The sequence below is a fragment of the Daphnia carinata genome, chromosome 3, assembly GCF_022539665.2.
Source record: "Daphnia carinata strain CSIRO-1 chromosome 3, CSIRO_AGI_Dcar_HiC_V3, whole genome shotgun sequence".
NCBI lineage: Eukaryota > Metazoa > Arthropoda > Branchiopoda > Diplostraca > Daphniidae > Daphnia > Daphnia carinata.
The window spans coordinates 11,207,043-11,232,984 of record NC_081333.1 but is presented as its reverse complement, the minus strand read 5'-3'; the positions used below and the strand labels follow the sequence as shown (position 1 = coordinate 11,232,984).

The 25,942-nt window shown below is 42.5% G+C and overlaps 6 protein-coding genes across 13 annotated transcripts in view; 2 read left to right on the top strand and 4 right to left on the bottom strand.

Moving 5' to 3' along the window:
• Positions 1 to 737: 737 nt before the first annotated feature.
• Positions 738 to 25,942, bottom strand: part of LOC130697588 (mitochondrial amidoxime-reducing component 1-like) — a 28,067-nt gene continuing 2,862 nt past the window's right edge. The window contains exons 2-7 of one of the 2 annotated variants that reach the window (XM_057520511.2): positions 2,075 to 2,409; positions 1,843 to 2,013; positions 1,579 to 1,756; positions 1,280 to 1,491; positions 1,141 to 1,215; positions 738 to 1,000 (exon numbers count right to left, since the gene is read on the bottom strand). In XM_057520511.2, coding sequence (XP_057376494.1) covers positions 871 to 1,000; positions 1,141 to 1,215; positions 1,280 to 1,491; positions 1,579 to 1,756; positions 1,843 to 2,013; positions 2,075 to 2,322 — 1,014 coding nt within the window. In that variant the 5' untranslated portion in view covers positions 2,323 to 2,409 and the 3' untranslated portion in view covers positions 738 to 870. Of the gene's footprint in view, positions 1,001 to 1,140; positions 1,216 to 1,279; positions 1,492 to 1,578; positions 1,757 to 1,842; positions 2,014 to 2,074; positions 2,482 to 25,942 lie in introns of those variants that run through there. The other variant, XM_057520510.2, reaches the window with a different exon arrangement.
• Positions 4,041 to 9,478, bottom strand: LOC130697566 (mediator of RNA polymerase II transcription subunit 1-like). 3 transcript variants are annotated; one of them, XM_059494789.1, is made up of 17 exons: positions 9,187 to 9,478; positions 8,995 to 9,128; positions 8,712 to 8,913; positions 8,256 to 8,588; positions 8,039 to 8,197; positions 7,756 to 7,976; positions 7,350 to 7,692; positions 6,943 to 7,288; positions 6,713 to 6,791; positions 5,778 to 6,643; positions 5,364 to 5,706; positions 5,216 to 5,304; positions 4,971 to 5,150; positions 4,845 to 4,891; positions 4,636 to 4,777; positions 4,333 to 4,564; positions 4,041 to 4,229 (listed from the first exon to the last, which is right to left on the bottom strand). In XM_059494789.1, the coding sequence occupies exons 1-17, from the start codon at positions 9,298 to 9,300 to the stop codon at positions 4,091 to 4,093; spliced, it is 3,969 nt and encodes a 1,322-aa protein (XP_059350772.1). In that variant the 5' UTR covers positions 9,301 to 9,478; the 3' UTR covers positions 4,041 to 4,090. The 3 variants fall into 3 exon arrangements, with proteins under 3 accessions (XP_059350772.1, XP_057376460.1, XP_059350773.1); XM_057520477.1 differs by having other exon boundaries at positions 4,636 to 4,774; XM_059494790.1 differs by having other exon boundaries at positions 5,364 to 5,685.
• Positions 9,600 to 12,481, top strand: LOC130697575 (DNA mismatch repair protein Mlh1-like). The gene is made up of 9 exons (XM_057520494.2): positions 9,600 to 10,080; positions 10,141 to 10,426; positions 10,492 to 10,586; positions 10,694 to 10,912; positions 10,986 to 11,307; positions 11,374 to 11,633; positions 11,712 to 11,910; positions 11,975 to 12,117; positions 12,190 to 12,481. The coding sequence occupies exons 1-9, from the start codon at positions 9,634 to 9,636 to the stop codon at positions 12,352 to 12,354; spliced, it is 2,136 nt and encodes a 711-aa protein (XP_057376477.1). The 5' UTR covers positions 9,600 to 9,633; the 3' UTR covers positions 12,355 to 12,481.
• Positions 12,569 to 17,729, top strand: LOC130697570 (PDZ domain-containing protein 8-like). 5 transcript variants are annotated; one of them, XM_059494748.1, is made up of 15 exons: positions 12,569 to 12,708; positions 12,786 to 13,554; positions 13,944 to 14,174; positions 14,247 to 14,439; positions 14,527 to 14,684; positions 14,764 to 14,996; positions 15,091 to 15,208; positions 15,287 to 15,535; positions 15,621 to 15,657; positions 15,720 to 15,877; positions 15,994 to 16,388; positions 16,455 to 16,767; positions 16,849 to 16,992; positions 17,094 to 17,226; positions 17,386 to 17,729. In XM_059494748.1, the coding sequence occupies exons 2-15, from the start codon at positions 13,387 to 13,389 to the stop codon at positions 17,562 to 17,564; spliced, it is 2,709 nt and encodes a 902-aa protein (XP_059350731.1). In that variant the 5' UTR covers positions 12,569 to 12,708; positions 12,786 to 13,386; the 3' UTR covers positions 17,565 to 17,729. The 5 variants fall into 5 exon arrangements, with proteins under 5 accessions (XP_059350731.1, XP_059350732.1, XP_057376466.1 ...); XM_057520483.2 differs by having other exon boundaries at positions 12,570 to 12,708; positions 14,764 to 14,992; positions 15,087 to 15,208; positions 17,094 to 17,285; XM_059494746.1 differs by having other exon boundaries at positions 12,571 to 12,708; positions 17,094 to 17,285.
• Positions 16,990 to 20,931, bottom strand: LOC130697578 (uncharacterized). The gene is made up of 6 exons (XM_057520499.2): positions 20,603 to 20,931; positions 20,215 to 20,401; positions 20,017 to 20,117; positions 18,899 to 19,211; positions 18,320 to 18,833; positions 16,990 to 18,228 (listed from the first exon to the last, which is right to left on the bottom strand). Exons 1-6 carry the CDS (start codon positions 20,720 to 20,722, stop codon positions 17,730 to 17,732), a joined length of 1,734 nt encoding a protein of 577 aa, XP_057376482.1. The 5' UTR covers positions 20,723 to 20,931; the 3' UTR covers positions 16,990 to 17,729.
• On the bottom strand, positions 21,465 to 24,194 carry LOC130697583 (carboxypeptidase M-like). Its single transcript, XM_057520503.2, is given in 8 exon segments — positions 21,465 to 21,756; positions 21,822 to 21,917; positions 21,981 to 22,197; positions 22,199 to 22,654; positions 22,752 to 22,888; positions 22,969 to 23,102; positions 23,189 to 23,581; positions 24,045 to 24,194. Coding segments are annotated over 7 exon segments (1,440 nt in total). The 5' UTR covers positions 23,460 to 23,581; positions 24,045 to 24,194; the 3' UTR covers positions 21,465 to 21,627.

Sequence of the window (25,942 nt, the reverse complement as noted above, 5' to 3'; positions counted from 1 at the left end):
GTTTAGTGTAGTGCGCATAACAAAATGCACGTCGAGGGACGCCTTTCTTCAAAAATAGGAGCGTAAACTGTGAAATACAGAGGATTTACGTTGTACTCTGCTTCTTAAGCTATAAAGAAACGGCCACGATATAACTCACGTCATAACTTACTGCTGTGTATACAGGCTTTTATTTATTTTCACCGCAACCTGCATTTTTCTAGTGGTTTTTTGCCTGTTTGTGTTAGTACGTAATCAGCAGTACAGAAGATCCGACAGGACGGCCAACGTAATTTTAATTTTGCGGCAATCCTTCCATCCGGAATGAATAGGATTGCCGATTTCACGCATTTCCCAATGAAAAAAAAAACAGTCTTCTGGCTGCACACGTGCTGGCAATTAATTTATGATATTAAAGCGGCTAAACACTATTTAAAAACCTGACCCCTCTCGCCCTCCATTTATCTGAAAGCCGAGGCGATGCATAAGCTCGCCCTGCATCTCCACTAATCTGTTTTTCCTTCTTGACATTTCAGACTATTTACAATTAGATTTCTTTATTTGTCGCATCCAACCTGGCTGTCTTTATTTGTTTGCATTCCTGATTGTGTGTCTCTAATTCGCTTACGTCTTTGCAAATAAATGAACAAACAGTTTCCATTATATCGTAGATTCTTTTGCTATTCTCAAACTTAAATCGCCACAATAAAAGTTTACAAACTTAAGTAACAAGTTTGCCAACCAGTATTTAAAATATAATCAGCTTGCTAAACTTTGAATACAGAACTAGATAACATGTAACTGCAACCAATTTCAACGCATAAAGATTGAAAAGCGAAAAACCAATCCAAGGAGTGGAGCAGCTGCGGAATGCTTCGATGGCATTGTAACTTACAGTTGGCCGACGTAGACAACATCACTTACACGGATCCGGCCCGGTTGGTCCAGAGATAAATTGATTCCCAAGAGGGGGGCCTCACCGATGCCCCTACGCAACTCGGGATCCTCCGCCAGACGATATCTACATTGGATGGTATAGAGAAAGAAACACGGGAGAGAATGAAACAAGAGGGAAGAAAAACAAAGGCAAAAGATAAGATTGCGCAGGCAAACAAACATATTGAAGTGGTAACAAAAGAACGTAGCACTGGCTATACATACTTTCGTAAAGTTCGTAACGGTTCTTGTTCAGGGTCTTTGATTCCAGTTGCTGGATCAATCGTAGTTAATAGACATCTATAAATAAATCAACAAAGATAAGTCATATGGCAGGTTTTTTGTTACGGGAATGGACGTTTACCGATCACAACCCTTGACGTAGCGGAATACAGCTTTCTCGCCAATACGTATAAATCTCCATTCATCTTCCTCGTAAGGCTGGCATCCGCTGATGGTGATGGTTGGGCGGAAGTTAAGTGTTGAGACTTCTTTCCCGTCCGATAGCCGAGAATTCAAATCTTGAACGGACTCGGTGGATAGTAGGTGGAATGGAGTCAAATCGGAAAACACCGCCTATGTTGCAATGAGTAATAAAATCAATCAACACTCACATATCTGTTTGATTAGTTAACTTAAATGTATAGGTGTATCATTATTTACCCCGTCTGTTTTCCTCATCCAGGGAAGCCATGATTTGGGTTTCAGAGGGCGAGGAGACACGTGACTGTACGGTAAATGAACCAGTCTCGCACCGGAATCTTTTTGGAAAATGTATTGTGATAACCAATGAGCTGCCTGATCACCACAATCAAAAGCAGCTACTTCATCTCCCCAAACCCTATGGTGCACAACAGTTTTGTTTGTATTTTATTGAAAAACAATATTATTACCATCAATACTTATTAGGAAAAACTACATACAAACCTAACTTTGACTTTTGTTCCTGATTGAGGAAGAATTGGAAATGTAATTGGTTCTGTGCTGGGTGCTGTCAATTCTACTTTGTTTCCACTGATGGACACCTTAATCAAGAGCATTGTTGGATGAATCCGAGCATGCAAAAAATTGTTGTTTTCGTTGACAACCAAAAATGACCTGTGATCACATTGTAACACTGTTTTTACCATACAAATACTTGAAAGTTATTTTGATATACTTGTCCTGCAGTTCTCCATTGACGAGGCCCATTTCACAAGCATCAGCCTCCTTCACTTGTATTCCTTGACATGATTTGATGGGGAAAATGTGGATTTGACTTACTACGCCACACGCCTTCCACCCCTTAACTAATTGCTTGGAATTCTTCATCTGCAAAGATGTCATGTAAAGTTTGTAGGCAGCCGCGGCAGTAAGAAGGCCCACTCCAACTCCGGCAGCTAAAACTAAAGGCTGTCTAACATCCATGTTCGTGTTTTTGCAACACGCGAAAGGAGGAAACCAGGGACACCTACAATGCGTAACAGAAACTGAGCTGGATTGATGGATTGCTTCCTCACGTTCCGTTTTACCGACAACGGGCCTCACACTGAAATAAAAATGACTGACGTTTGCAAATGTAAACGTTGACTAACGAAACAGCAATGCCAATTTTTACAGCGTGTGTGCAATCAAGTGTGCAAAAATTTTTAGTTTATTATAATGTAAAGTTTAAATCATTTAAGTTATTACTTGAAATTCAAATGTAGCAAACTAAAAATACTTTATCGTGAAGGTGAACTGAAAAACGTTCATAAATCGTTATTAAAAGATTGGAAACTTTTTAGCCTTATCTCCCAGTTCAGTAAACAGCAGCATGTTATCTCTAAGCAGTAGGCAAGCAAGCATTGCAATTGGATGTCACCTAGTAACTAATTGAACTTGCTACACAAAAAGTACATTGCAGTTCTCCGAGATAGCCGCAAACCTTGCGGCCACGATTGGTAGGTGCTCTGATCTAACCATTTTCATAAAAAAAAAAAGTAATTTCAGCGTTGGAACTTGGAACACATGTGCACTTGTGCAGGTTGGATTATACATGGCTTGACAACTAATTTAGCAAGTTTTATGAAAACGAAGTAATACTTCTGTCACATCCTGCCATAAGTTTAGAAAAACGGTTACTTAGTGGAGCTATATTTCGTTAATCACCTGCTGCCTTTCGTTTTCGTAATTTGCTGGAAGGTAGTCCCAGTAAAAAAAAAATCACAAATGTGTCCAGAACTGGTGAACGGCATATACGATATGGTTCAATGCAGCTGCGATGCTTTCAAGGCAACAAACTCATCGATCGAAGAGAGAGAGGCGTTGGACATAAAAGTTGTGTACGCATCCACTTTCCTGAATACGCTCCAGTTTCTTTCTTACTCCCGAATCCCACTAACTCGGAGAACCAAGCGCCATTTTTTCTCGTAGATCCATCGCAACAGCAACAGAACGATTATTTACAATAACACGGTGTCCAAAGGAATCAAGTTCCTCGGCACGAATGTGCATCTATGTTCTTGGCTTAACCCGTTGATCTTCTAACAGACATATGTGGTAACGAGTGCGAGCACCATGTCATTAGTTTGACAACATAAACAGCGTATTTTCTAAACGTATCGATTAAAAGTTTGATGTACTCAGCCATGCCGTTTCCTTCGCAGTAGCTGGCAAAGTTTTCCTTTATTTGTTTTACCTACAGGATCATTTTGAATTTACGGAAAGAGTCATGAACTCAGAAGAAGGAAAAAAAAAGATGAATACTTCGAAACAAACCTAACTTTTTTTCTGTATGAGTGCATCCGAGTCAGCTGTTATTATTAATGGCTTCTACTTTTTTATTATTCATGAACACTGCGAATCTAGCATTCGTCCCTTGGCAGTATATATTTACCTCGCTGTTACCGACGTCAACTCGGGCTGTAAAGTCGTGGAACAAGAAAAAAGAAGGCGATTCACAAAGACCATGTCTTTTGCTCTGTTAATAAAAGAACATCTTCTTCAAAGGAACATCACTCCCGATCGCTTTGCAACTGATTCACGCCCCATTTGAATATGTTGATTGTGCCTGGAACGGGTTTCTTTTTAACATGTCTAAAACAGTGAAATACGTTTGCTACGCTCAGTAGGAAAATCTGGTTTAATGAAGGAGAAGACAGACGTTTGATGTACTTGAGTTTATTTTCCAACTCGAGACAAGTGTTGGCATTGATCATTTCCCAAGGCCGACTAGGGCTTCATCCATTAGGTCGTCATCAATCATGCACGGCGAGCTTTGAGAGGTACTCGACGCTGGTGATGGTCCGCCGCTAGCGGCCGTAACAAGAGCAAGTTGATTGGCTAAAGGAGATCTACATGAAGAAGATCGCTCAAATTACTCTGATGTTTCAAACACACCAAAGTGCGAAAAGGAAGACAAGACCAATCGACCTCAAGCATTTACATTGTCTTTACCTCGTTTGCTGTAAAGCTAGAGGAGAAGGAACATTTACAATGTGTACAGATACGGATGGCGAGTTAGGATTCAGATCAGCCTCCGAATTCGACAGGTACCCGTGTTGTCGAATACCGTATGTTCCGCGAGAGGAAGGAGGCGGGAACGGTTTAACGAACTCCTTGTCAGGCAAAGAATCTCCGTTAAATTCCCCTTCATGTGCGTCAGTCGTCTCGTTAATGCCACTGTCTTCTACAATTTTAATAGGACATTTTTTTTTTCTAAATTAAAATTGATCGTTTCAATTACTTAAGGCTATTTACCCTGAGAAAATGGATCATTTGGAGAATTGCTACCCGAATGGATCCTATTGAAATGCATATTGTCCTCGACATCGTTAGTCTTTGGACTGGCAGATGAATCACTTTCTTCCATTAACTCATCCATGAAGCTGGAACGACCCTGCTCGTTGTTAAATTTCACGGGTTAAATGCATCACATGAAGTTGGATTTCCATGCGATTATAACTAACCTCTGATTGTTCCATCCTCGATGCTGGATCAGCACTATACTTGGGCCCTAATTATCATTGAAAATATGAAATAAGTAAGAAAAAAAAACGAATAAAATGCAAGTTTTTATGCAGGTAGTGCCTTACCGCTGTTCTGAAAAACGTCCGATTCTGGATTATGTTGCAACCGAAGCTTATCTATGACGGCCGATAGCGAACTTTTTCTTGATCGTAAAGGTGATTTGTTAGGATTGCCCGAAGACGGACACGACATCGAACCGTCCGCTGGCAACCCAGTGCTACCACTAACCTTGCCATTTTCAGAATCTAATTTACAAGACAACACGAAATGATGATTTTGTAATGAAGAAACAGTTCAAACGTACACTTACCGGACAGGGTTGGAGGTGAGAAGGATAGAAGCTCCTGGGTGACCGCATGAATAGAGCTTTGCAAATCCAGTTGAGATGGCAACATTTCGCTAAGAGATAGACGACATTTATATCCCTTCGTTTATCAGAAGGCATCACAAGTTAGTACCTGTTAGCCGTAGCCAGGGCTAGAATGGAATCGAAACTGTTGTCCTCTTTGGTTTCTTCCGATTTGTCTTCAACGGCTAAGGCGAAATCAAGCGACTTGGTCTTGAGCAAAGGTGGGCCACGACTATGGTGATTGGATGTTGGAGTCGGTGTACGCGATTTTTTTTCGCGATCTCTCGATCGATCTTTGTCTCTTTCTCTGTCCCGATCTCGGTCTTTGTCGCGATCTCGTTCTCGATCCTTGTCTCTGTCTCGGTCCTTGTCACTTCTTTCGCGATCTCTGTCTTTGCTCTTCTTTGATTTTGAAGACGGCGATGTTGAACCTGTGAATAAGGATGCAGCAGCTTTAAAAACATGTCATATTTATATTGCCATAAATTCATCATATTAAAGAAATATCATCTAAACTACTTACATTTCAGAGCCGACATTGACAGAGCTGACATTGATGGCTTACCGCCAGAACTAGGGTGTTTAGGGCTGCTGGATGGCGTCGAACTTTTGCTGCTGGATTTTGAAGGGGAAGTTAGAGGGCTCTGGTTGGTATTTGCGGGTGGTGTAGATCCGCTGTTACTTCCACTGCTATTATTTTTATGGCTTAGTTTCGGACTGGAATCCAATTTCAATAGAGCTCCGGGTGGCCCCATTAGGGTAGCACTTAGGCTCATCATCTTTGTTGGTTTTCCCCCACTGCCACTTGAAGGCGATTTTTCTCCTTCTCGTCGGCGTTTCCTTTCTTTCCTTTCTCGTTCCTTTTCGCGATCCCTCTCCTTCGTGTCGGAATCAGGAGCGCTGAGACTCTCTTTCAAGCGGAAATCCTTGTACTTGCTCTTATCCTTGGCCGGTTTACCCCCTACCGGAGTGATGGTCAGCGAGCTTGGGATACTCGAGGACTGATCTTTGCTGAAAGGAATGATCTCAATTCCGGGCCGTCGTTCCAAGTTAATGTTTGGATAAGCGGTAGCGAGCGAACTCGTGTGTAAGGAAGTTACGGGTGTGATGCTGACAGACGGGTAAGCAGATTTGTTTTTCGGAGATGGTGACTCTCTATTCTTTGAGACGTTCAATAGAGATGCAACTGCATCGTTCGACGACAGGGAATCAGCATCTTCTGTAACACTTTGGTTATTCTCTGTCGTAGGTTCCAGTACGCTGACCTCCATGTCCACCGTCTCAGATTTCAAAGATACATCGTTGTTGAGTCTACGAACCGGGTTGAACTGCGTCGAGGAATTGTTCAAAGTAATGCCCAGTATTGAATCCGATGAATGAGAGTTGACACTATATAATGAGACCACACAAATAATTTGGTGAATCATGAAGGTGGTATATAATCTGTTACTTGCACACCTATATTTTGTAAGATCAGCATTCCCTAGTGTAGAAGTAGAAGATCTCGCTTCGGACGCCGGAAGAAACTGACCTTTACCTGAAGGAAAAGACGGGTTCAAAATTAACGAAAGGGATACAGTTGTTTACTGAGATAACTTTAATTCGCGACTTTATAGTAAACAAATGACTGACAACCAATAAAATTAAAATTAAAATTAGCGGAGGACTGGTGTTTTCGAGTCAGTTACTTCGGTTCGCTGATGTACCATCTTCGGCAAGAGAGACTACTTCCCCTGGCTGCTCCATTTCTCCATTGAAAGACTCGTTCTCGGTTTCTTTTGGAGTTGATGCATGAGGGTTTGACATCGACTGATGCATCATGACGTCGCTATTTCCAATGTTGTGGGTTCTGGGTGAATGGCCACCATCGAATCCTCCGCCACCGCTTCCGCCTGTAAACGATGGGTTGCCATACTGCCCATTGGATCCGGTGTGGGAATCTGAATCCCCGTTGATGTGCGTCTGAAAACGTCGTTCAAATGATCCTTGAGGGTCTCCAGGTCCATTTGCCCACCGTGAAGACGGAGACTGCATCTAAATTTCAAAGAAAAATGCATTTGAGCACAATTACCAGTTGAATAATATGTAAATCTACCTGACGCAAAATAGCTCGCATTGTAACTGGAATGGATAAGCACCGCTGTAACACTCGCGTAGCATATTCGTCGCTTGATGTCCTCTCATCCTCAGCTCCAAACAGACTGCATCGTATACAAGTAGGATCCATGCCTAAATCAATTTCCACGGAGCACATCTGCTCTAAAAGCGGATGTTCAAATGTTACAGACATGTGGTCAAGAGCAATTGAATTGATTTCAAAAGTCAATGCAGCATCCGAGTCCGATTGACTTTTGGGGCGAATGCACGACGAAAGCAGCGCGTTTAGCAGCCCTTGTCTTCTGAGAATGGCAAGAATTTGCGGTACATGTGACGGATGACTAAACGAAAACGCAAATTCGTGAATTAGGATGTGGAGCTTAAAAGGAAACTAGTATATCTACCTAAATGGAATGGAGCTAACAGAGCAACACTTCAACGCAGTATCTTCGCTTTCAGTGATAAAATAGCTATGCTGCTGATCAGGTAAAGTCACATGAAGCGCCCGACAGATCCCGTCTTCAATTCCAGAGGATTCTATGAGACCTTTTGATACCGTTTTGATCAAAGACCAAAATAAATATTCAGGTTGATCCCAGTTTCCTACTTCCATTCCAGTAATAGACTGCAAAATTAAAGTGAAGGAATTTTAAACGGAGAAGAAAATTGAAACAATATAATTATTACCTTTATTTGCTGGGCAAATGAAAAACACAGTACTAATGGGTCACGCATACGTAGAACAAAAGTTGCCGGTAAGGATGCACTATTAACAGCGTTAAGAGGTGAGAACGCAGGCACGCTTTCCCCGTCTGAGTTTCGGGTGACAGAGAACAGTGGTGAAATCTGAATAAACAGCAAAGTATAGTTAACAGGTCAATGAGACACAGCTTTGTGACCTTACCGGTAGCTGATAATTGTTAGCGCTGTCAATTCCAATCGTGCAAGAAAGTCCAGCATTTTTCTCGAGGATTTTGTCCAGTGTCATGGTGAGTGTTGGAGATTGCACATTCACGAGGTCGTAGGGAGAAAGAAAGTAGGTAAGGGTGAGTGGCAATCCTCCTACTCTTTGCATTACAATGCCAAGGGGTGATTTGTGAACAAGTGTGGCAATGTCTTGCCTGTAAACTTGAAGTTTTGACATTGAACCCAGGTCTAATTCTAGCGCACTTAAAGCAGCAAAAGCTTTGGCTTTCAGCTTCTTATCTGCACTCACTTGATAAATGGCACACAAGCCCTGAAAGTATTGGACATTTTTTGTTATTGTTTGTAAAAAAGAAAGAACTTCTTTAAATAAATGAAGTTAAAGGTACTGGGGAAGAGTAAAACAAGTAACAGGATTGGTTGCCATTCTTCTTACCTGAAGGTGGTTGGTAAATTTTGAAAAATTTCCAGAGTTCAGACAGACAGCAATTTCATTACATGTTTGGGGCTCACTTTTCCCTTCATGTTGAATATGTACTTCACAAACCGAGCCACCTTGTTCAACAATTACTTCAAGATAGAACATATCTGAAGAAATGAAAAATGCTCGGCCTGAACCATCAGCTGTAAATTTTAACCTGCATGAAAGATAAGCATGTTTAGAACATGGATACATGCATTTACAAGGCTATATATAAGTCTTGAAGGTGGTCTTTTACCCTGCTTGTCTAGATATGCTTTCCAGCCTTTCAAGCATTGACTGCAATGAGGTGACTTTCATGTTGGTTTGCAACAGATCGAGACATTTTTGGTACTGTAATTTTTCCACTGTATCATTGTTATAGCGTTTTTCCTGTAACCCAGAATGATTAACAAATCTTAAGCATAGTATGCATTAAACTTCTGATTACCAATATTGTCATTCGAAAAGTTTTGGCGCTATCTGTTAAATTTAGGTGGCTTGTTTTGTGCCTTAGCTTTTCCATGAGCAGCTCTAGCTGCATCTTTTTGTTGGTCTCACTCATGATAATAGGTCAGAATTTTCTATGATGTCGCAAAAGCCCACAAGAACTGTAATTCACTCGGCTCTGCTAGCGAAAATTGCTAGCGGAATTCATGGTACAATATAATTTTAAATAATTGTTTTTACAAATTTATCAGGGCATTCAACTTTGTCAGCCTTTGACATAGCCTAAGGGTAATCATCAGGTTTGCTTGCGTTGCCGGATCTTGTTATTGCTAGCGCGTAAAGCTTAGCCGGCAACAGCGCAATAGCTTGCTTGAAAAAAAAAATACAAAAACCTGTTTTGTGGTTTGATCAGGGTTTGACTGAATTAACACTCTGTTCCCGCTTAAAAATGGAAAAATCAAACAAAAGGCCCAAGAATATCTTAAAATTAGATGAGACTGTTGTCAATCGAATTGCGGCTGGAGAAATTATTCAACGACCTGCAAATGCCCTCAAGGAAATGTTGGAGAATTGTTTGGATGCGGGTTCTACATCGATTCAAGTGACCGTGAAAGACGGTGGTCTGAAACTATTGAAGATTCAAGATAATGGAAGTGGAATCAATAAGGAAGATTTTGCGATTGTATGCGAACGTTTCACTACTAGTAAACTGCAAAAATTTGAAGACCTGAATGCCATTGGTACTTTTGGGTTTCGAGGGGAAGCATTGGCGTCTATCTCACATGTTGCCCATTTGACAATCATAACCAAAACCAGTGAAATGCAATGTGCTTACAAATGTTCCTATCATGATGGAAAGCTTGTTGGAGCACCCAAACCGTGTGCAGGAACACAGGTAATTTCTGTGTTACCAACCTACTGATGCCGACACTACAGGTAGAATTTTTTCATACAGGGTACTCAAATAGTGGTAGAAGACCTTTTTTATAATGTTCCTACTCGAAAGAATTCTCTGAGATCTCCTTCAGAGGAGCATAACAGAATTATAGAAGTTGTCACTCGATTTGCTGTGCACAATGCTTCAGTTGGATTCAGCCTAAAGAAGTTAAATGATAATGGGTCAGATGTGAGGACATCTCCAAATTCAACACAAGAAGATAACATCAGAATTCTCTACGGACATGCTGTGGCTAAAGATTTAATTAAACTTCAAGTAGAAGACCCAAGTCTTAAAGTTAAAGGTAACCCTGTTTGATTGGGGAGAATGTAATGGCATAAGTAACAATTTTGTTTCAAATAACCCAAGTAAACGGCCTGATATCCAATGTTGACTATTCCGGAACGAAATTCACCATACTGTTATTCATAAACCACCGCCTTGTGGAATCTACGCCGCTGAAGGTGAACTAAGAATTTTCTCGTTATGTATAAGTCTGGTTGTACTTTAATGTCAATTATTATTATTTTACTTGCCTTTTTTTATTCATTTATTTATTTTTTTTGTAAAGAGAGCACTGGATAGCGTCTATGCAACTTATCTCGCTAAAGGAAAACACCCTTTCGTTTATTTGAGCATAGAAATTGCTCCCAATTGCGTCGACGTTAATGTTCATCCCACCAAGCACGAGGTGCATTTCCTGAACGAAGATGCCATAATACATAAGATTCAGTCGTCAGCAGATATGTTGCTGAAAGCTGCTAGTACGTCGAGAAGTTTTGCTGTACAGGTAAACAATAGCTATTATTTCATTATAAACAAAACGCGTTGGATTATTCATTTTCAGCCTTTCGTGCCGACAGACTGTCATTCCGCCGATTAGTTTCCTTGACAAACAGCATAGTAAAGTTGCCGGTGCCAAAGTTTACGACAAGCAACTTGTTAGAACCGACAGCCGTGATCAGAAAATCGATAAATTTCTGTCAACAACCATGGAGTCGATGCCATTGTCGTCATCAAGTGAATGTAATTTTATCAATCAAACTTCTATGGAGTCCTTTGAGGAGCCTGTCGCCGCAGGTTTCCAGCAGAAAGAAACTGAAAAACGTATACCTTCGGAAGCTGAAAGAGAAATTCAAGGAGTTCCAGATTGCAGCGATAGTACAATGAGACATCGCGGCTCAAGTAATAATTCTTTTCCATGTAGCGTTACGTATAGTAATGTCTTGTGTATTTTTCTTTTGCATGCAGCTGCACAGGGAATCGTCGAAAGACGCCAGTTTGAACTTACCAGTCTCACCCAGTTGCGTGAAGATGTAAAGAAAAATACCGATCAAGTGTTGCGTGATACTTTTAAAGATTCAATATTCGTCGGTTGCGTGAGTGAGAAGCATTGCCTCATTCAATATGGAACGCGTCTCTACATATTTCACATGGAAAGAGTTGCAGAGGAATTCTTTTATCAGAGATTTCTTGATGAATTTGGCAATTGCGGTGTTATTTGTCTATCGGTAGCAAACGCTATATATAGATGCGACAATATTGTTCCTCATTGAGTGAAATTATTTTTTGTTATTTTATTCTTGTAGGATCCTCCTCCGTTGTACAATCTTGCCCTAATGGCGTTGGACCAGGAAGAGAATGCATGGCATCCAGATGACGGACCGAAGGACCACCTGGCGAATCTGGCGAGTCAGCTTTTGTTTTCCAAATCGGAGATGCTAGATGATTATTTTAGCCTGCAAATTAACGAAAAACGACACCTTGTTGCCATACCATTACTTCTGGGTAACAGTTTTAGCAGTTATTCACCGTTCTAGCATGTCGCCACTAAATTTGCGTTTTGATGTAGTGGATTATATTCCGGACCTTACTCAATTTCCATCTTTTGTTTTGCGACTGGCGTCTGATGTTGAGTGGAACGTGGAAAAAGATTGCTTTGATACCATCTGTCGAGTCATGGCTCGATTCTACCGAAAACCCAACGACCATAAAGTAAGATTTTCTATAGGTTATTGCAGCCTCAAGCCGTTTTCTTAACAAAAGGTTTTCGTCAACACACTCTAGGTCCTCAACGTTGGTTCAGATAAAGACTGGAAGTGGACGGTGGAGCATGTTCTCTATCCTGCCATAAAAGCTTCATTACTTCCTCCCAAAACATGGATAAATGACGGCACCATCTTACAGATTGCCGACCTTCCTGATCTCTACAAAGTATTTGAGCGATGCTGAGAAACATTAATCGTGGTAGCCCCGACTATTCCGATACCAACGTGTCGAGCAAGCGTTCTACATCAAACAACAGACACTTACCTGATAAGCTACGTCCGAAGTCATAATCAACAAATTTCAAAATCAATTTTCTGCAAGTTCTAAATTGCGTGTTTCAATGCAGTACATCTGTGATTAACCTTTCAGCTTTCTTTATATGGCAGGTGAGGACGTAGCCGAGGTACTTCGTAGGCTTTACCTAGAAAGGAGCTAAGGCGTTTATAATCCCCACATAGATCGTCTGCGATAGCACAAACAAACAAGTCTCTGGGAAACAAACCCGCATCGGACGCTGTCTGTTGCCCTGAATTCCAAGTAGGAAAGGTTGATGTTCTAAATTAAGATTCAACCGACTGATTTCGCGTCGAATGTGTGTTTATTAGCTTGTCCAGTGTACGTTTATCACCTTCGCGATCCAGCAGCGCCAATCTCGACGAACTGTGACGACGACAGCTGCCATCACCGATTGCTGCTGCTGGCCAAACAAACTGTGAATCTTTTCGTTGCCTGGACAGTATTGACTCAGACAAAATTAGAAGCACTTGGCCTGCCCATCGAAATTTCGAAATCAAATGTTGCTGTCCCCGCTATGTGGATGCATTAACCACTGTGCATAGGAATTGATTGGTGGTATAGCCACGGGCTTCCCCCTCGACCTGAAACGGAAACCAGCGAGGAAGGGGATAGGGAGGAAGTTGACTGAGGAAAAAGAGGGTGCGCTGAAGAATCGATTTCTACGACACGGTTTACTGACGTCACGGCGCATGCGAAGCCACGCACAATCCGTTGTGTTGTCGTCTGCTAGCACTCGGTTGGCGCTGGCCTCAATTTAGTCTAGTTGCAGCAACGATTCCAGTCGCGCTGTCAAAAGTTTTGTGCGCCATGCCATCAAGCAAACTTGGTCTTCCCGACTGATTGTTTGCTTTTTTTTGGTTACCTGAGGTGCTAATTACCGACTGGTGCTCTGAGTTTTCCATCAGGAACGGTGAAATTATGGTGATTTGGCTCATCGCGACGGCCGCCGTCTGCATCTTGCTCGGCGCGATTTTAACTCTGTGGGTCGAGTGGCACCTTTTTTCTCAACCAGTCCGGTCTCATCGACTTGCCCATGATGATGACGAAGTACGGATTGAAGCTAACAATCCCATCGAGCTCCCAGAGGTACCATTGTTCTATGTACAACCTAATCGTTTGCAGCGTAGTGCAGTGTTTTTGTTACACTCTTCGACTTTCACATGTAACGTCGTCCTGTCACATAACGAACTTGCGCCTAGTTTTCTTCTTTGTTTAAGCTCGTTGATTATTAATTTTTGTAATGCTTCAGAGTAAGTGGAACTCGAAAGCTGACTTTCGTATCAAAATTAGATCGTGATATTGAGATATCGTGACTGCAAACAAGAACATGTTTTGATGCTATGGGTCCATCAACCTACATTTTGTTATTGGCATAACACATGCTTGACAAACGGAGAAATTCGATGGCATTTCAATAACTCGATCGATCACTGCTCAACTTACAACATATTCTGTACAATATTTAATCATTCCAGGAACTGTTGGCGGAACTGGAGGCACTTGTCGATCGGACGAGCAACGCCGATTCCGTCGGTTCCTGCAATAAAGATGAAACATTATTGGCCGTCAATTTACTGGTGCAGTTCTTCTTCCGCGAATTGCGATCCCAGGGGCCCGTCCGACGTTTCCTACTCCGGCGGATCAACCAAGAGATGGAGGAAGTCCTGACCAGAGGAGCCGTTAGCAAAATCATTAAAGGGCTTAAGGTATGCGTCGAGTTCTTCAAAAGCCACAAAGACAACGTTTTTCTCATTCTCCTTGTACTTTTTCATCCAAAGATTTACGACATCGAAATGGGGTCAAGAGCACCGTCCATTCATCAAATCGGTGTCCACAGGGTCGGTATGGATGACGACCGAAAACAAATGGAGTCGGTGGATTTCGATCTCACCATTGACTATAGTGGAGGACTGGGTATAGCGATCGATGTAACCTTGGCCTACGGCAAATCTGCTTTCCTTTCGGCTAAAGGTATTAATGTTCATAGATTGCACGTACGCAGTACTTAATAAAAAAGAGGACACAACATATGTATTCATTATTATGTGGATGACGCAGTGTCTCGTCTAAAAGGCCAAGTCAGATTAAGTTTCTCACGGAGACCGTATTCGCACTGGTCTGTGGCTTTTGCGATGCCACCACAGCTGGATGTTGATGTGACATCCAGGGTTCAAGGAAGATCTTTTAGCCATGTAACAAGCCTAGTCTCATCGCAGGTACGTCCAGTGGTGGAATAAATCAATCTGTGGCATGCACGTAACGTCTTCTTATGAAATTTCCGGCGTTGTAAAACAGATTCATAAATGGATTCAAAGGAAATACACCCTACCATCTAGCCGAATGCGTCATCGACCGTTTTTCCCACATCCGAACCAGCTCCTCCTTCCCACAAGTTCCTCACAGACTCCTCCGCCTCCTACGACTTCACCGATTCGCAGAGGCTCCCTAGAAGTCACTGCATTGGATATAGCCCGTCTGAATCCCTTGCTCCAAGGGGAAGGAGTTTACTGTACCATGGCGCTAGGCACGTTTTGATTGGATCATGTTTGTTTTGTTTTTCCCGAGGAACATTTTTTCATTTTAACATGGCAACTTGTTTTTGTTTTCCGTGACAACAGACAGCAGTCCCTGGCTCAATGCTTCCCCGTCGGAGACAGAAGGGAGAGTAGTCCTTGACATCCGCATGATTCGTCGCCTACATCAGTCTTTAGGCATTCAATTTCAACAACAATCGTCCTCGGTAAAAATTCATTTAGCTTCAGTTGCCTGTATTAAAAATGGCAGCCTCAAATTACTTAATTTCTTTATTTGTTGACAGCCAGAGTCTTCGCCATTAGAAGAAACTGGTAAAGAGTGGAAACCGGCCAACCATGGAGCGCCAGTGTTAGAAATAGAATCCGAATCTGTGGCTGAAGAAGCAGGGCTCAAGATCGGCGATATTATCTTGCAAGTTGATGAGACTACCGTCCGCTCAGGCGAAGACGTCATCAAAGCTGTTCACAAATCCAGTGATCTCTTTGTCATTCTGCGAGTTGATCGACTACTCGCACGCAGGAGAGGTTCCATGGTAACGCATCAATCAGCCAGAAATAGATGGTGTGACATCTAAGTTTTTTTTGGGTCTCTTTCTTTATTATTATTCTTTGTTGCAGATGCGCTTCGATACGACGACGCCGTCAATGACTTTCGGTATCCATTAACTTAATCAAGAGAATTCCACGAATATCAGAAGTAATGCTCTCATTTCCTAGATGGCTTCGACGAAAAATCCCAGGCAAGTGCTCTTGCTGCGTCTTTATGGGATGAGGCCGGATCACATCTTTTCCTTCCCACTAATAATCTGCCATCCATTAATAAACTCAATCAAGCATTGGATATTAAACGAACTGCTACCCGTCCTCTAGAAAAGGTAACCCGTTGAAATTGCGAAGGGTCTTTGAAAGTAACCGATAATTGGTTCAGGGAAATGGCAAATTGTTATTGCCAAATTGATGTTGTGCTCACGCTGTGTTCTTATGTGGTTAGGTGATTCATTTGGGTGACACTTTAAAATTTCACGTAGCGCCAGCTGGCCAGCACCGCTTCCTTAACTTATCCATCTGGTTGACGGGTGTTCCCGCGGTCGACGAAACGACGACCGGCAAGAATAGCAGCGGCAAGCCTTCATCATCGACAACGACTAGCCCGAGTAAATCGTCCGTTGCCAAGTCCAATTTGAGCAATTTGTTCAAAAAACATTCACCGCTTCATCAAGTGGAAAGCAAAGGGTCTACTGGAACTAAAGAGCAGTCGAAAGACGTTCCAATTGGCTACGTAAATATTTGCCTCCCGGAAGTTGCGGCCGATTGTCATCTCAATACACAGGGTCATCACATCTCCACCTATCAGCTGTATCCGGCTGATGTCAAGGCGAATTTAGGGTATAAAATTTATTAACAAATGTTTTTAATGGCCCGTTCGCCATCTTTTATCTATTCCACTAATAGCCGCCAGAGTCCGTCTAGCCATCAGTTGGGTTTTGATCCCCGTCTCTGCTATGGTGACATTTCGTTGTCGTTTGTCTATCGTCCGGATAAAGACGAAGATTTACCATCGCCTGACTTGGATTCGGACATCGTTGATGGCATTCCATATCCGCTTTCCCCTTTAACTCACCTGACAGCACATCATCTGCTATCACCACTTGTTGAAATGGCCCGACCTGCTGTTGACATTATGGTCAACGACTCAATGCCAATGCACCATTTCGTCCTTACGCAATTTATTAATGTCCGCCTGTGCGATTTCTGCCGGAAAAAGGTTTGCTTTTTATTTCACCTTGAAGGTATCTTTGCACCGCCTATAGTTTTCTATCTTATATTTTTTTTTTTTTACGTACAGATTTGGTTGAGGGAAGCATTCAAGTGTGGCAATTGCGAACTGGTTTGCCACAAGAAATGTATCAAGCGTTTTCCTGACCGGAAGTGGTGTGGTATTGATGATTTCTTTCTTCCCACCATGCCGATCGCGATAGATACGCCCAAGGTTTCCACTCATTATTTATTAAACAATATATAACGATCGTTTCTCAAGGTAGACTATTTAAAGGTAAATTTTATTTTGTTTTTGTACACAACTTTCATCAGGTCGATCCGGAAGAGAATCCGTTTCTATCTACGGAAGAGGATGTCGACGAACTTGTGGAATTGGAGTCGGCCGTCGACCGGTTGCAGTCGCGCGAACACGACGAGTCGCTAATGCGCCTGGCCAAGGATTCCGGCAAGGAAATTTACAGTCATTTAAACAGTGGCCAGCGCCGAAACAGAATCTCTTCAATGGTCCGTTCAGTCGTCGAGCGGGCCGTGTCACACGCACAGCTCAAAATATCGCGAACTAATAACATTTTCATTGTCTTTTTAATTTCATTTCGATTTTTAGCTTCAGAGACTGGAATCGGCAACCGAAATGGAAATCCTCCGTCGTTACGAGTTGGCCGCTCGTTTGGATCGACCCGATGGAACTCCTTGGTCCGGCGACGAAAAACAGAAACTGGAGAAAGAAGCGGAATTATGCGAAGCAAGGCGTCAGGCTCTCGTCCTCCTCCTCCTACATTATAGTGCCGGATTGCAGAATGTCGAAGAAGCGGAACGAGATTCGAAACTTGGTGATTGATTCAATTTGTTTTGTTTAAGTCTTTTTTTTTTCCCTTGATGCGTACTTGGGTTGTGTTGACGGCCTTACGCAAATTGTCCAAAGAATTAACCGATACACATTCCACCGTTTCATTCTCGTTTAAATCGACGAGATGGCCCATTTTTGGCTTTTGGCAACGAAAACAACAATTCCAAACTGGGCGGTTGGCAATAAGTCGATCCCGTCTGATATTCGTAGCCAGGTTTGCACTGGCACACATACGGTTCTAAATCCAAGCGGTTATCGTTGATGGAACCAACGTCATTAGTTCCAACTCCAGATGCGGCGGCTGCGGGCACTAGCCACTCATTCCATTGGCAAGGGCCTTGGCTGAAAGGTTTGTAACAGTTTGTTGTGCCGTTGTAATTAACGTAGTCCTCTGGACAGGCACAAGCAGGTGTCAATCCATCACCGGATCGCAGACTGAAAAGTAGATCACCATCGCACGGTCCCGTCGTTTCATGAGCGTAGCATTTCCCGTCAGCCGGCCAATAATGCTGAAGGTTAGTGGTTGAGCATCCGCACCGACCTCGGTAACCAATGCCGTGGGCATCGTCCGCCAAAATAATTTGCCCATCCAAGCATGGCCTTCATTTAAAAAAGTAAGATAAAACAATCAATTTAAATGGTCTGCCATGGAACTCAAAATAATAATAACAGAAACTTCTTAGAATCAAACCCTTGTGTGTGGATGGTATAGCAACGCTGAGATTCCGGCAAGTAGAGTTCTTGTCGGCCACACGGATTCTTCCAGCAAAGGCCAGGTGATTTAATGTCGTCCTCATCGCTTCGGATGAAAAAGTATCCGGATCTGCAAGGGCCTTGAGTATATTCCCGGAAGCATTGATCATCTTCCTCGCTATAGACAAATCCAGGGAGACAGTAACAAGACAGGCTCTGTTTGATGGAATTCCGGCGATTGTTGGCTACCGGTTGCGTGTTGGAATACTTTCGCGTTTTCGAGCCCTTCGAACGAGTTGATTGAGTCGGCCGGACAGATGCCGGCATCGAATATTGCGGCAGATCCTGCGGATGAGAAGTTAGCCACATGCCGACACTGCAGGGACCTCGGGTGTACTTTTCGAAGCATTGCCCTGATTCGGCGTGATAGCTGGGCAGATGTTTGGAACATGAGCACTGTGTGGTCTGGGCCGTCTGATTGTAACCAAAGACCTCGCCCAGCTTGCATGGACCTATGTCATTAAACAACAGGAAAATCCCTTAGGTTTGAATTTAATGTTGGGAAAATGAGAAATACCATTGGTGTGGTGCTCGTGGCAGGTGGCACTTATCGGCCAAAAAAATGGGCGCCATGAACTGCCAGCTAAAGTATCGTTCTTAGTGGACGTTTGATAAATAACTGCCGACTGACACCCGCATTCCGCCTGTTGACTGACGACGTTCCAGCGAAAGAGAGAGCCGCTCTGGCAAGGTCCCTGGCTATCAAATGGGTAACAAAGTTCCGTTGCGGGCCAAAACCCCCAATTAGCCGGACAGTAGCCCCGTTGTTTGCAATGAACGAACCCAAGTGGTTCAACTTTACTGGGCTCGTATTGTTGACCCAGCCATGCCTGTAAATCAAAGCGCAATCACGTGTGCATTAGTAGTGTTATGCGATTTTACCTATATCCAGCAGCATCAACATACAACCGTAGTACGTTATATTCTTAACCCAGATCTTTTGCGGTAGATCTAATCAAATTTAGCCTGAAGCAAACACATATATATTGTTGGGGACTATCAAACGAGAGCGAACGGGTTTATCTTGCTTGACCAGAGTGCTGCTGCTGCTTCTTTTTGCTGGACCGCTCTGGTTTTTTTTTTCTTGCCGTTTGAAATGGCCCGTTAGAGCGCAAACAATTTTCGACTTGTTAAATTGAGGTTAAGTCGGTCAAATACAGAAGAAAATGGTCGACTACAAGTGTCATTGGTGACGACCGACCATAATAGTCTAACTTTTAGAATGAAGAAAAGAAAATGCAAGACAGATGTTCTACACTTTCCGCACCATCAACGTGTGGGTTAACTGTTCGGAAATGTAAATAATAACAAAGAAAAAAAAAAAAGAGTAGCCGGCGGACTTTTTTTTTTTTTTTTTTTTTTTTTTTTTTTTTTTTAAAGATAGTAGAGAGTCCGTACCCGCCGTGGACACTCTGTAATGAGAACAGTATCAGTAGTATAACGGAATATTGTAAGAGACGGCCTACTTTATGTCTGATCGATTTTTCGATGGTTTGCCTCTTTCCTCTTGAAAACCTTTTCGTTATATATACAGTGGAATCAGTAGAGATAGGAAACACTGTCGCGGTGTACAGGGACAATCCCGTAAAATATCCCCCAGCATCTTTTATATTGAAGGACACTTGGCCAACTGACCTGCACTTGATGAAGCGTCCGGCGATGTGGATCTGGTCGCTGCATACCGCGTGACTGGACTTCTTGGCCCGGGTGGAGGAAACTGCCTTCGGGACACGGACCTGAACAACAACAAAAATATGCGCGAATACGTCAGTTTCAATGAAATGATGTTCGACAAGAAGAAGAACAAAAAAAATGGAGGGAAGAGTTGAAAACCTGGAGTGAAAGGCTCGTAGCAGCGACCATCTTCTTCCCAATATAGCCGACCAGACGGACATTGACATTTGGCCTCTTTGGTTGAAGAGTCAAAAACGAGTTCCATCGTAGCCGGACATGGATAGCCTTGCTTGAATATCGGATAACATTTCCCGTCAGATTTCCAGAACAAGTATTGCCACGACGCCTTTGAAAATTTCAAGATAAACATTCGTGTTAAATAACAGCATCAAACTTTGTCATCGGAAGTTGTTTTTAGACATGAAAACGTAAACTATGACTTCCTGGTAGAATTATATTTCGTAAGAACCATTTGTTTTTCTTAGAAGTATTTTTTGATGCATAGATATATAAGAGTGTTCAATGAAACAGATAAATATGTTGAAACCTTGGCGCACGGATTGACACGGACGTCAGCCCATTCGGGCGGAATGACCGCCGCACTCGAGTAGCCGCAATACGAAAACAAAACGAAAATTGTTGTTGAAAGAATCGCACGATAATTCATTATGTTTTGATTTTTGTTTTGATTCGATAACGTGTCACTAGAGTATTCGTCCACCTTAAAATCCCAACACTTTTGTATTTCCAAAACTGATCTCAAACTTCGAAGCAAAATGAAAAAAATCAAACAATTTGAAACCGATGGTCACATGGTCATCCTCGTCCCGGGACTGTGTTACCGCGCACGCAAACACGAGCACCCGCCGCGGTGACTGTCGGATCACGAATGACTGGACCAGCGTCTATTTTGTTTTGTTTTGTTACTTATCTCTCTCTTGCGCTCTTTCCATCTGGGCGTGAGATATTCCCGCGAGAAGAAATCTATAAAGAAAAAGAACCACGATTAAAGAGGAAGAGGGAAATAGATAATAAAGAAGAAGGGGAAAGAAACTTTCACCAAGTGTCTCTAAAAAAAAAAAAGAGAGGAGGAATATGTAGTATATCGTAGCAGTCCTCTTTTCTTATTGGTGGTCACCTCCATTAGCCACACCGCAGCTAACGTACCCTTGGCTTGTGTTAAAAGAGAGCGCGGCTACTTCTTTTTGGTGTCGGTCTACTAACCCGAATTTCATCATTTTGGGTGATGACTTGTCGTGTATACAAGCATTCACGGCGTCAGTTGGTCATTTTATGCCCGTTTTCTCTTTTCTTCTACTTTTTTTTTGGAGATGCGCATTCAGTCGAACCGTATCGGTCTGTCACCTAACGAGAAACTATAATAATAAACATCGTATCATCGCACGTAATTGGAAGACAAAAAGAGGTGTATTTCCCATTATTCTCGTTATTGTTGGTAGCAAATTCACAGTCTCTTTTCAATTTTAACCAACAGGAACTATAATTAAAAACAAAAAATCCAGTGGGATAAAATATCAAACATGAAAAGCCTCATTAGCGGCGAATAAATTCTTATTTTGCACGGCCAAACGCGCCGAAAAATTTGTTTAATGACGAGAACACAGATTGTCTTCTAGGAGGTTGAGACGGTTGAAGCTGTGGCAATGGAAATCGATCATTGAATGTATTGGATCCAGAATTCTATGTACATGCAAAAACATTGAACATTATGTACGTCAATTAGCAGGTCAACATGCTGCGATTACCTTATCTCCTCGTCGCAATGACACGTTAAGAAGGGTGTGTCTACCGTCCTCCACCTGGAATGTCTCTTCGTGCGTGGCGAATCCATCAGCCTCGACCTTACAAACGAAACAAATATATAATTTCAACGACCAAACCATACATTTGAAATGATTACATACCTGGAGGGTGTAAACACCGGGCATTAGAATACGCCAGTATTCACCTAGCGGAGTCGTTTTCAAACCGAAATTTCGGCTTTTGATGCGGACGTTAGCATTGGGCACGGGATTGCCGAGTGAGTCGAACACTTGGCCACGAACTCCGCGGTGAGCCTCGCCCAAGTATTTGAGCATGGCTTGTTTATTATCTTCCCAATATTCAGGTAGGGTCTCGCCTCGGATATTTGCAGCAGCCGAGTTCCAAAGTCAATTCCATGACACCGTTCCACACGTAGTTGTAGTCTTGCATCCCGCCGGCCAAATAGTACCAAGCGGCTCCGTTGGTCGTTCCGTTGGGGAAGACGGAGTCGCCTGGGAAACAGGCGCCAGCCGAGTGCATTTTTCGGTGATTGAACGAATACGTCGTAGCCAAATGTCTGAACGTGTCATCGTCAGGCGTCAAAGACGGTTGATAACGTCCGCTCAGATGGGGCAAATTCAATGTCACTTCCTTGTTGTCGAATGGATAGGAAGCCACCAAAGCTCCGCCGTGGAAAGCGGCCGACAAGACGAATTGCCTCTGAGTCATCCATCGAGCGATGGCGTTTGCTTCCGGTTGCGGATCTCCATTGTTTTTGCCTCCTCTGAACAGGTCTGGGAAGTTTCGGTTCAAATCCTTTCCGTTGGCGTTGTATCTAAAAATAGGGGCATCACAAAGTCAAAAACAATGAATGGGTTAGACTAGAGATTGACATGACGTCATCAACGCCCACAGGTTGAAAAGGCACTCACCTTCCTTGCACGCCCCCACAGTCGCCCTCTCGTGATACTTCAAATCCATCAGGATTCATCGACGGCATTATGTGAATGTTCGTCGTTTCCATTAGAAACCTGACGTAGTCGTCTTTTGGATAATTCACCAGCAAATACTAAAAGTATGGGTTCAAATTGGATTTGAAATATTGAGATGGTGCTTTAACAAATGCATGGCTTATGTTTGCTCTGGTACCTGAATCAAGCGGAGGAGAAGTTCGCGGCCTACGGGCTCGTTGCCATGGATATTGCCAACGTATTTCACCTCTGGCTTGAGAATCGTTCTTTCTGCAGGGGTAGTGGATATCAATAATACCCACAACTCTCTGCCTGCAAAGCGAATTAAATATGCAATGTAGATCATATGATATTTAAAACCAAATGGCGGCCGGATGCAGCCAGACAGTGTGTTTTACCTTGGACGGATTGGCCGATTGAATACAGTGACGTCAATTGGGGATAGGCAACATGAACGGCCCTCAGAAACGTAGTCATTTCGTCATAGTGGTGATAGCTCTCGGGATTGAGACGGAGTGCGGGCGGGACACTAACACCATCGTCTAAAACAATTCGTGGGTCCCGCAACCACGGGCTAGCTTCCGGCCCGTCGAAGGTGATTGAATCTCGTATCGACGCACTGTAGATGGCCACGAAGGCCATCTGGATTAGTACCAAATTTTTCATCATCTTTCAGGCTTGCAAGAAAAGGAAGATCCCAAGAGTCAAATTGATGACCTCTTTTTTCAAAGCTGCTGAGATTATCTCTTTCTTCTGGGATCTAATCCTTGCTGGGAAGAAACGAAACGAACCTTGAAATAGGGTCTTAGATTAGCTGACATGTTTACAGGAACATTGAAAACAAATAAACAGGATGAAAGGTGTGTGAGTAATGGGCGTCACTGACAAAACAAATAAAACTACAATCTTTGCCAATTTCCTGCGGGAAAGAAAAGAAATCGCAAGAGGAAAGAAACTCCCGCCCCACCAGAAAAACTAGAATCTTATGCAACGATACGTTTCCAATCAGCTGGCATGTGGAACATTGGTTTAGTTCAATTACCTCATTACAACCAAACGCAACAGCGATTGGTTTTCCTATTGCTGAAAAAGATACAGCCACCATTCACGCACAAAGGGAAAGAGAAATTTTCGGCTCACGACATGGTTGAAAAATCGAATTTCTAATCAGAACACCATTGCTCTATATTTTGAGCTTTATTACTACACACCATAGACGACACACTTTACTTTATAGGTTAACTTTGTACTTACTTTGGCAATTCCTTGCACTAAAAGTGCCCGCTTAAATCGATGGTGTTACACAAGAAAGGCGTTACAATGCGTAGTTTTAGTAGCTGCAAGGTAGCACACACACACACAGAAAATAATTCGTCCGTCCGGTTCGGAGGACACAGAAGTACTGACGTGACGGGACCTTTCGCGGCTGGGCCAAACCCCAAACCTTTTCCTTCCTTTTGTGACGTTTACGGAGCTTGAAGGCTACAACCGTTTGTTATGCAGTCGGGGTCAATCCCTCCCCCCTCTTTCTCCTTCCTTCCCTTCAGTTCTACATATTATCTCTCTTTCTCTCTAGAGTACAGTCATGTCTTCTAGTCCAGGGCAGCTTAAATCGTCTTATAAAAAACCAAATTTATCCAACTTTTCTCATCGGATGTCGTGCTGTTCGAGAGTTCGCTGACCTCCAATGGGGATCCATCAGATAGCTTTTCTTATAGATTTTTTAACATCGGAAAAGAAACAAAGAGAAAAGATTGTGTTGATCCAGACACTTCTTTTTCTTTTCCTCCCTCTTTTAATTCTAACAGAACGAGATACCGTTATGATGCTGGGATTTCCCCCTCTATTTCACCTCCCCCCCTACCCCCATATACCTGTATGCGTTTTTCTACCACGTAGGCTTCAACCTTTAAGGTCATGTGCCTTCGAATAACATGATCATTTAGAAAAGCTCCGTTATTGAGGTAGATCATCGTCGAGAAAGGATGTTAGTAATACACGAAGGGATGGTTCATTGTAATATTCTTAAAATGGGATAACAGAGGAGAAAATCGAGGGGGTAGGGAGACGGAATTGATGGTTTTCCTGTTTCCGTTGAGTGGCTCAGACTTGAAAAAAAAAAAGAAAACAAAGGAAAAAAGCAAAACAATGTCGTCATCTATAAACCTCCTTTTGGAACCGCTTTTCGGTTTGGAATAGAGGCGTTTCACGAATCGCGGTGTTCGTGATTGTTTAAAAGACCGTTGACAGGACGATCGTGTGTTGAGCACTGAACTTGAATTTTGCCGTCACTCGAAAAGGAGTTTTTATTTCTTTTTCAACGATACATAGCTCCGTTGCTTTCCTTGTATTCACCACCCCTTTCAATCACCTCGCAATGGTTTCTCAATGTTTATGCGTGTATTGCGTGCTGCACAACCCAGCACAACAACTTCCGGTGATTTTTTTTTTTTCAAATTTATCATTCGCTCACTCTCATTTATGGGTCGTAGCGTAAGTCATGTGAATCCACTGTTTGGTCAAACGCGGATATCAGTCGACCGTGTATTTCCCGTTTCCTTTTCCGCAGGGGAAAAAGAAATGCAAAAAAAAAAAAAAGAAAAGATTTAAACGCATAAAATAACTCATTGCGTCACTCCAGTTATGTTTATTACTAATTACGACGTTTTAAAAATAAAGGGATACAACTATTCTGTAAATATGAATATTCTGCATATACGTACACTGTTTCTTGTACTCTGATGAGTATAATAAGGACATCAGCGAAACATAAGATAGCAGGTATAACCTCTACTAGTTTGGATCAAATGTAGGTTACTGCAATTGCAGGGATCGTCTCGCTTTCACATCGTTCTCTTCATTTATCCGTTATAACTAGGTGACTTGACCAATACTGATCACAAAAAGAAGATGCAGCATTATAAACAGCAAGTGGACAAGAGGTCCCAAATTGGGCTCTTACCATTTACAGCTCAAAATTTTTTCCTTTTTTTTTTGTTGTACTAATAGGAAGTTTTGCAATAACCCACTTGGAGTATTATTTTGCCATATCGACAAGGATACTCCAAAAGAAAGGAATAAAATGAGGTCAAAATTGTATCGTCAGCAAATGCGGCCCATTTTTCATTAAAAAGGTCAGTGATAAAATAGTC